At 33.8% G+C, this 8,821-nt stretch overlaps 2 protein-coding genes across 2 annotated transcripts; one reads left to right on the forward strand and one right to left on the reverse strand.

Moving 5' to 3' along the window:
• The first annotated feature begins 4,398 nt into the window (after window positions 1–4,398).
• Window positions 4,399–6,474, forward strand: LOC134259793 (uncharacterized). Its single transcript, XM_062742396.1, has 2 exons — window positions 4,399–4,619; window positions 5,019–6,474. The coding sequence occupies exons 1-2, from the start codon at window positions 4,435–4,437 to the stop codon at window positions 6,472–6,474; spliced, it is 1,641 nt and encodes a 546-aa protein (XP_062598380.1). The 5' UTR covers window positions 4,399–4,434.
• A 131-nt stretch (window positions 6,475–6,605) lies between these two features.
• On the reverse strand, window positions 6,606–8,803 carry LOC134259795 (uncharacterized). The gene is made up of 2 exons (XM_062742397.1): window positions 8,466–8,803; window positions 6,606–7,812 (listed from the first exon to the last, which is right to left on the reverse strand). Exons 1-2 carry the CDS (start codon window positions 8,665–8,667, stop codon window positions 6,608–6,610), a joined length of 1,407 nt encoding a protein of 468 aa, XP_062598381.1. The 5' UTR covers window positions 8,668–8,803; the 3' UTR covers window positions 6,606–6,607.
• Window positions 8,804–8,821: the final 18 nt, after the last annotated feature.

An 8,821-nucleotide genomic window follows, 5' to 3' on the forward strand; every position in this document is an offset into this window, starting at 1 on the left:
AAAAAAAAAAAAAGCAAATGACTGACCGTATTCCATCTGAATATTTAAATATTGAATGTTTATTTATGACATACAATCAAATTACGGAAAAGGTCAATTAACTAATAGGGATTCATTCATTGATTATGAAACATACCTTGATCACATTTATCTCCCCTCCATCCAGGAGAACACTCTCCAGGACAAAAGCCATTCATATTATTACATACACTGTTATCAACACAGTTACCACATATGAAATCACTTCCTTGACCATATATACCAGGAGTACATGCTAAATCGAAAAAGAAAGACACAAGTTAAAATGTAAATGCATAAGAAATTTTTGTGGGGAACAATATGTAAGCTCTCTCTCTCTCTCTCTCTCTCTCTCTCTCTCTTTCTCTCTCTCTCTCTCTCTCTCTTAAAAGTAACATTTTATATAGACAATACTGCAGAGTACTTTTTAAAAATGCTGTTTTTATCAAGGTGAAGATTCACTGACATCAATATAGAAATAAGAATAGCACTCCAAGGAGGAAGAATTTTTTTTTATGTTTTCTACACAAAGGTTTTTTGTAAAATAACTTTTGAAAACTGGAATTGTTCAGATATATCTAAGTTAAACCCTGATATATATAGAGAATAATACATACCCTTTTCCATATCACATCCTGTATCAGCCCGAGACACCAATATCAGCCAGAGGGCCGAAGGCCCGAGGGCTGATATTGGTCGAGGGCTGATACAGGATGTGATGTGGAAAAGGGTATGTTTTATTATATTTATTACATACTTAATAATAAAATACAGAACACATTCAGTTGAGAAGAAAGTAAGTAAATAATCATGCATAGACGTCTTACATACATGTACATAGTCTAATGTCTCATAAGATTAGGGTTTGTTTCTACTTCTATTTCAATGCACTTGATCCGTCATTTGAAAATATTCTATAGTATTACATGTATTTGTAAATTAAGATTTTCAAAAAGTTAAAATTAAGAGAATATGAACGCACCAAAAATTGTGTATGAACACAAGTACTGTTATTGTGGTTTAATTTACTAAGGGTGTGATATTGACGTCACAATAGCCGTATCAGCCCTGCAGGGCTGATATGGATTTGCAGGGCTGATACGGATATCAGCCCCGCAAATCCATATCAGTCCTGCAGGGTTGATACGGCTATTGTGACGTCAGCCATATCGCATATGCAAAAAACCTGTATTTATTATTAAGTGTGTAATAAAGTACATGTATACACTTACCCGTGGTTTGTGAGTGGGATAGTTCTTTCATCAAACCCGCGAGACAAACAGTTCCCGTTTAAGGTTTGATGAATGAGAAACTGCATTATACACCTATTTACTAACTATGAGGACAATAGCAAGTTTATCGTTCCCCAAGACAGCAAACTATTTCCCGAGGCGAAGCCGAGGGAAATAGTTTGCTTTCGAGGGGGACGATAAACTTGCTATTGTCCGAATAGTCAGTAAATAGGTGTTTTATTATACCGATGCTGACTTAACTTTTGTTAACTTTTGGGAGTCCAGGGTACAGACAATTATGATATTCCATATTATACCGATGCTGACTTAACTTCTGTTACGTCATAATATATACGCGTCACAATCCGTATAAAGCCAGAAGTTTTTCGAGATGAAAAGCGAGGGAAACAGAATGCTGCCGGTGATTAGTTTGATGACTATTTCACCATGGGCAGATAGCACAAAAACTATTTCACGGTAGATGCTGTTTGGAAAAGATAGCATGTTTATTCGTCATGTTTTTATATTGAACAAATTCACAGAAGTATAATAAACAGTGTTATTTTCGCCGTTTTACACTTTCTAACAATTTTGCCCCGTTTCAAATTCGCCAAGTCACAGTTCTGTTTAAGAATTTATACTGTGTTCTTTGAATTCACCCCGTTTTAAATTCACCCACTTTTAACAAGGCCGAATGGGGGCAAAAATAAAACTGCAGCGAATATTTCCCTGTATATAGTATTCAACTCACAACCAGTGGATATTCGTTTTATGATACTGCTGTATGTCATAATATCTGAGTTTAAATTTTCTGATACAGTTTGTAATCTAAGCATGAAAAAAAGCTTCACTAAAAACCTCATAGTCATGAGAATTTATCATTCTATACATTCAACACAGGATATGAAAATTGGCTGTAATTCTAGAGAATTTTCCCAGAAGTGGGGGAAAAAACTAGTATCCGATGGTAGACCTTTGCTTTGCATGGAGATTATAGACTTAAAAGACGTTTACCTTCTTGAGTTCTATAAGAAAAGTTTCAACAGCAGTATACTTATGTTTGTAATACATTTCATTAAAAAAATTCTATAAACTTAAATAATATTTCATTCGTTAAGTTTTTTGACTCATCCATCAATGTAGATTTAAAAAGCAATATCCGTTGTAAAAAGCTAACACTCATGAAATATTATGACCATAAGTTTAATTGAGAGATTTATTTTCTCATCAAACCCTGTATATTTCGAAACTTTTAGTATTTCCTTCGAACAAGATCCCGGTTGAAAGTCCTTTTCACTCCTGTCTTGGGTTTAAAAAAACAAACATTTATATCGATTATTAAGGTGGATAAGAGGATAAGCATACTATACCTGTTTCACAGTTAGCTCCAATGTATCCAGCTATACAATCAATACATTGTCTAGTTTGATTGTGGCATGAGTTATTCAAGCAGTTCTTCGGACACTTTTTACAGTTAACTCCATAAAGACCAAATTCACAACCTTCATGTAATCAGAATATACAAAAGGCTGAAGTGAGCTAATAAACACTATCAACAATAAATATCAAATCATATCAAATCGATAACGTCTCTACTCTTGATGCTTAAAGACCACTAAAATAAAATTTTCGTTTATTATTTGTAAGAGTTCGTCCACTGACATAGTTTGCAAGCTTATGTTACGTTTGTACAAAACATCTGGTAAGACTTGTATAAAGAGATACGTACATATATAAATTTCTGAACGCACACTCAGTTCAGTTTCAAACATAAAGATAAAGTAGAGACTTACTTCTTTCATTTATTATAAGATAAAAATTTCAGAACCTTTACTTTTCAATTATCAAGGAAAATAAAGCATATGATAGTTTTAAGGCTATTATGAGATGCATTTATTTTTAAAAATTGAATATTTTTGTCATACAAAAACTTCAACTTTGTCCCTTTTCTTTTCTTATTGTTAATGATTTTTACACTTTTTTTCAACTGCAGCATTTAGGTATTTCTTTCAAATGAAAAGGAAAGATCAAAATTGTAAATTAGTGTATATTATATTCTTTATAATTATGCAGATGATTTGAGAATTTGAATCTGTAAATGACCTAAGAAAGACGTTTACCTTCCACATCAATTTCACAAATATTAATGTATGAAAACTCGGAAATACCTGGAAATGAAGTCATGTTCCTTGTGTTGTAAACAGTGACGTAACGACCGGATGTGACACAGTCTACTGTGACCTCATTAGGTGGTATTTGTTGTATGTCGTGATGATAGCAGCGAGTGCCTAACCTCCAGTCTTCTGTATCTGATACAAACACAGAAAATCCAGACAGCGTGCTGCCTTCTGTATATGAAGATAGGTGCATCATTTCATTTAATAGTTATTAGTTTAAAAGATACTGAGTAGTCTTGCCCACATCATTTTTCATTACAAATTTACATGATAAAATTAGAATAAAATAAGGCTTGCCCCAAAATTTTGTAGCAAATGGAGATTTTAAAATAAATATTTCTCATGATAATAAAACTGTCATGATAATATCAGTAATAACTGTAAGAAGGTCGATATTACATGTATCTGTTGGAGCACCAGGACAATCCAGAAATATTTACGCAACAAAATATGGCAATCGCATTTGCCTCTCTGTTGATATCTAGAACAAAACTTCAAAGTTATTTTTTAGGAATTCCTACGTCAAGATAGGTTTTCCAGTCTAAAATACTCCAAGAGATGCTAAAAAGATGCATGTTAAGCACACGGAACAGAACTTTTGACCAACATCTTAACAAAGTCCTATCTTTTGTTTACTAGGATGTAAAAAAAAGTGACGTCCCTTTATTAAAATTTTGTAATTTACAACGATGTTTACAATGAGGCCATAGGATTCACGGAGTAATCACTTGAAGTTTTGTGACATGACAACCAGATTTCAAAACTTTAATTTTTTCAGAATAGTAGAAACTTAGATTTCTTTAGACTTTCCTCGTCTTCTTTCTACGTTGAAATTGAATATGTATATCATGATATTTTTCTTGTATAATGTGTTTTGTGCTTTTGGATTTCAGTGAAAACTTAAAATAAATGTCTGCGTGACTAATGGGGAACCGGAGTGAGTTATCTTATCTTGCACCGTGAGAGGTCGCCACAGGAAAATACGGTCCAACACAAAACAGCTGATAATGGCATCTCTTCATCTTATCAGTATCAGTATTCTTAAAGAAAGCGAACGTGTTTTATATTGTCTTAAGTGGAAATTCATTACAATGGCAACTAATTTTGGTTCAATGACTATTCCTGAATTACGAAAGGAACTCGAAAAATTTGGTGCAAAAAAATCGGGACGAAAAAGAGAGCTTGTAGAAAGGTATGTACGCAACATAACAATGTTTTACATAGCAATGATTCGTGTTTTACTTAAAATACTGACTTGATTATTCAATTCAGCAAGAAGTAAGGAAGATGTAATATAGAAAAGACAATTATTGAATTCAGTTGATAATTTTACGCGACAAAATGTATTGCTGAACTTAACTAGCTGGTTTAACGATATAACCCGAATTTCCTAGGCATTTTTTCTACGGGGCATAAATTAAAAATATACGTAATATTTTATGATTTTCTGGCAATTTTTCAAATATATGCCTCTCTGAAATATATTTTAAAAACAATGGTTAACCTGGTTAATTTTTTTTTGTAGAAAAATAGTCAAATAGGCACATGATATGTATCAATGTTATACACCAGCTTATTTGTTTTTATACAGGCTTGAGGCATACACACGCAATGCTCACTGCTCCAGGACAGACCTTACTGCTGCTCAAGATTATGTGATGGTCCTACCTGATCCTCAAAAATATGAAGATCTGAACAGTGACAAGAATTTTCCTGGGTGCAATATGGATAATATTACAACATACTTGGCACAGTTCAATAAAAATTTAGAATCCAAAGCGAAGAATTTGTACAACGATGGATTTATCAAGTACATCCGTACCACTGAAAACAATGCCCTATGGTATGTTAGGAGTGCCATTAGAGCAGAGATGTCAAAGTCTGTAGTTTATACTATAGATATTGTAATGGAAAATGATGGCAATATTGCAGAATGTCAGTGTGAGTGTGCAGCAGGAATGGGACCTCTAGCACACTGTAAACATATATGCACAGCACTGTTTGCATGCCTTTCATTCAAAACACACGGATCTGTGAAAACCGAACAAACATGCACACAAAGGCTGCAAACGTTTCATAGAGTGAGGCCACATAGAGGAACCCCTATGAAAGCGGATAACCTGGACATGCCTGGATGTGATGAAATTTGTAATTTCGCAGATGGATTTGATCCTAGGCCAGTCGAGTATAGGAATAATCTAGGATACAAGTCTTACTTCCAGAATGTATGCCTTTCATATCCAGGAGTAAGCAAGACCCCTATATTTCAAACTTTCCCTCCAGCAAACATGAGGGGCATTGATGTGGACCATGACTACTTTTCTCTTCAAGGAAGCTATGCGTATTTAAATGAAATAAATGTTTCACAGATTACAGAAGAAGAAGCACGAATTCTGAATTTAAATACAGCAAAACAGGCTGCATGCAATATGTGGCATGAAGAAAGATGCAAGCGTCTGCACGCTTCTGTGTTTGGCAGAATTTGCAAAATGACTGATAGAACAGACAAAGTAAAATTAGCAGAGACACTTGTTACGAAACAACGCAAACTTCATTCTGCACCGATTCTCCATGGTCAAAAGTTTAAAAAAGTTGCCATAAAAAAATTCCAAGACATTACTGGACATACAGTGTATGACACAGGAATATGTGTAAGCCTTACAAATCCGTATTTGGCCGCTTCACCGGATGGAATCATCGACGAAGACACTGTTGTGGAAGTGAAGTGCCCTTATGTTGCAAGGAACGAAATGATCTCCAGACAGACAGTCCCATACATAAGACAAAATGACGGCAAATTTTCATTGGACAAAAACCATGATTATTACTATCAAGTTCAGGGACAACTTTTTTGTGCAGAGAAAAAAATATGTTACTTTATTGTATATACATTCAACGATATTTTATTTTTCCCAATTCAAAGAAATGATAATTTTATTTCAGAGATGATAAGAAAACTGAATATTTTCTATGAAAATCATTTCAGGACTGCTGTTCTAGAAAAAAATTATTTCAAATCTTATGAAGACTGTCATTGTTCAAAATAAATTTGAGAGATTAAGATGCATTCAATTTTTTTTTCAATTTTATTGTTACAATGATGCACCAAGTTTGAAAAGCCAACATCAAATATAAAACCCAATATTGTATATATGTAATGAAAATAATTTATTTACTTTACTATGCATATGATGGGACAATACAAGTTTTAAAATTGCATAACATAAAACACACAAAAGTTATATGTGAGGACAGCTTTGTCTCTGAGCTATTCATAGGTTCAGTTAAAATTTTAAAAGTTTTAGCAAGACCAATGATTCGCTCAATATGCACCCTTTTGATTGAAATTTTTCTGTCTTGAACTACAGATGCACGAGACATTCTATTCTTTTTCTTAAAAAATGTAGGTGTGTTTATCTGAATATTTCTATGAACAAACATGTCTTGCACATTGAATCCTTTATCAGCCATGATAGAGTCACCAGGATCACACAAATTCAACAAACTGCTACGTTCCACTATTTGTCTGTCGCTTGTAGAACCACCATATGCAGAAGATACATAAGAAACTAAGCCGCCAGGGGTTGCACCAACCAGAATTTTCACTGTGTTCTTATTTTTATATGTTGAGAACGTAGCTTGCTGGGATTTTGGTTGTTTTGGCTTCTTGATAGGACACTCCGTTCCATCAACTAGCACTCGAGTCTTAGGAAACTTTAGTTTAAAATCAGAGGGACAAAAATATTTCACAAGGGATTTAGGTGGCCATATGTCAACTTCTCTCCACTGTTTGGACATGAATAGAATCCAAGTATAGAATATATTCGATACAGTTTTTTCCGAAATACTGAATAATCTTGACAATTCAAAATTAGTTCTGTGTCGCCTCAATTTGATGAGAACAAGAAAAAATTGATCTGGGACACTGATATTTGTGACTTGGTGATATACATAATTTAAACAATAAGCTGCAGGACCTAAAGTTCTTAATACAAAATAAAATTTAGAGATTGTTTCCAAACCAGTGTAAAAATGAATACCAGCATAATCCTTTTCAAAGTTATCAATACACATTGGGGGAAATGTTGGCGTTTGTGTTCCTACATTTTGACGAACTGTTTGCTGATCATCATGTTGACTCGAGATATTTTCATTAAGACTACTGCTGTAATCACTGATAGTTTCCTCTACAATATTAATGTCATCAAAAAATACTTCTTCTGAACTTTGACTTGTAGATGCAATATCTTCTATTAATTTTCTTTTGACACCCCTTGTCCTAGCTCTGTCAGCTCTAGCAAGTACAGCTGGGCTTGTTGGATCTGCCCATTGGAAAAGGCTGGGTATTGCTGTTTTCCGTAACCTCTTACTTAAAGGTGTATTTCCTGAAAATAATATTGATATTTTTAAGCAAAAAATAAATATTTCAAAGTTTTTATCCTTTCAGTATCGAAAACATTTAATGATTAATATGAACATGTGTATTTGTAAAAAAAAAAAAATTTACATATAAGTGACTTAAGTAAGTTAGACTGAAGATGCTAATATATCTTTGTTTGATAATCAGTTTAGAGGATAAGACTAATATGTAATTAGCAAATGCAGTAGAAGACTTCATTAACAACAGGTGGTCTCATTGAACAGAGAAATTTACGATGCCAGATGTTTACACAGGGCAGTTGTTTACGAATGTATGGCATGTTTCCGATAGTGCAAATCAGCGGGGTGTACTGGCTTGGCATTTGATGTCAAGAGCTGTTGTTTACGATCATATATATAATTTAACTATTTTTGGTTCATGAGAAATGAAAAACATAAATAAAAGAATTACGGGAGTTTACTGAAAAAAAATAATAAAACCTCAAAAATGTAATCCGCGAAATCTAACATTTTATATATTCTATGCTTTAATTTTATCGATTTCATACCTACATTTTTAACATTTTATCTAAACTAATCTTCTGCATTATAAATTTATGTAAAATGAACTGATTTGTGATAATATTAAGAAATACACAAGATTTTTAAAGAATTTTACCGTGAACAGTCTCTGCTAAATAATCGCTTTCTTTGAAATGCGATCTGCACACAACGGCATAGGCAGAAGGTTCCCAGCTCTGGAAACGTGTTTCCCCTCGTCTAATTGCATGAATCCATGATTTTCGTCTCGTTTGATCTGATGGGAAAGCATGTCCACCTCTATTACTACAACCAGGTACGCAACAGCAAGTCTCCGGCATGTTTCACGTGTGCATATGACAGCGATTTGTTTATATGTGCTATGGTAAAATCGTAATGATAATGCGCGAGCTAGTTCCGAAGGGGACCGCATTTTTCTGTGGCGCCATCTAAGGGAAAGATAACCAGCGCCGGAAAACCATTGATCAAGTATGG

This window comes from Saccostrea cucullata, unplaced genomic scaffold (assembly GCF_032062105.1).
Source record: "Saccostrea cucullata isolate Sc308-1 unplaced genomic scaffold, CSIRO_AGI_Scuc_v1 ctg940, whole genome shotgun sequence".
Taxonomy (NCBI): Eukaryota; Metazoa; Mollusca; class Bivalvia; order Ostreida; family Ostreidae; genus Saccostrea; species Saccostrea cuccullata.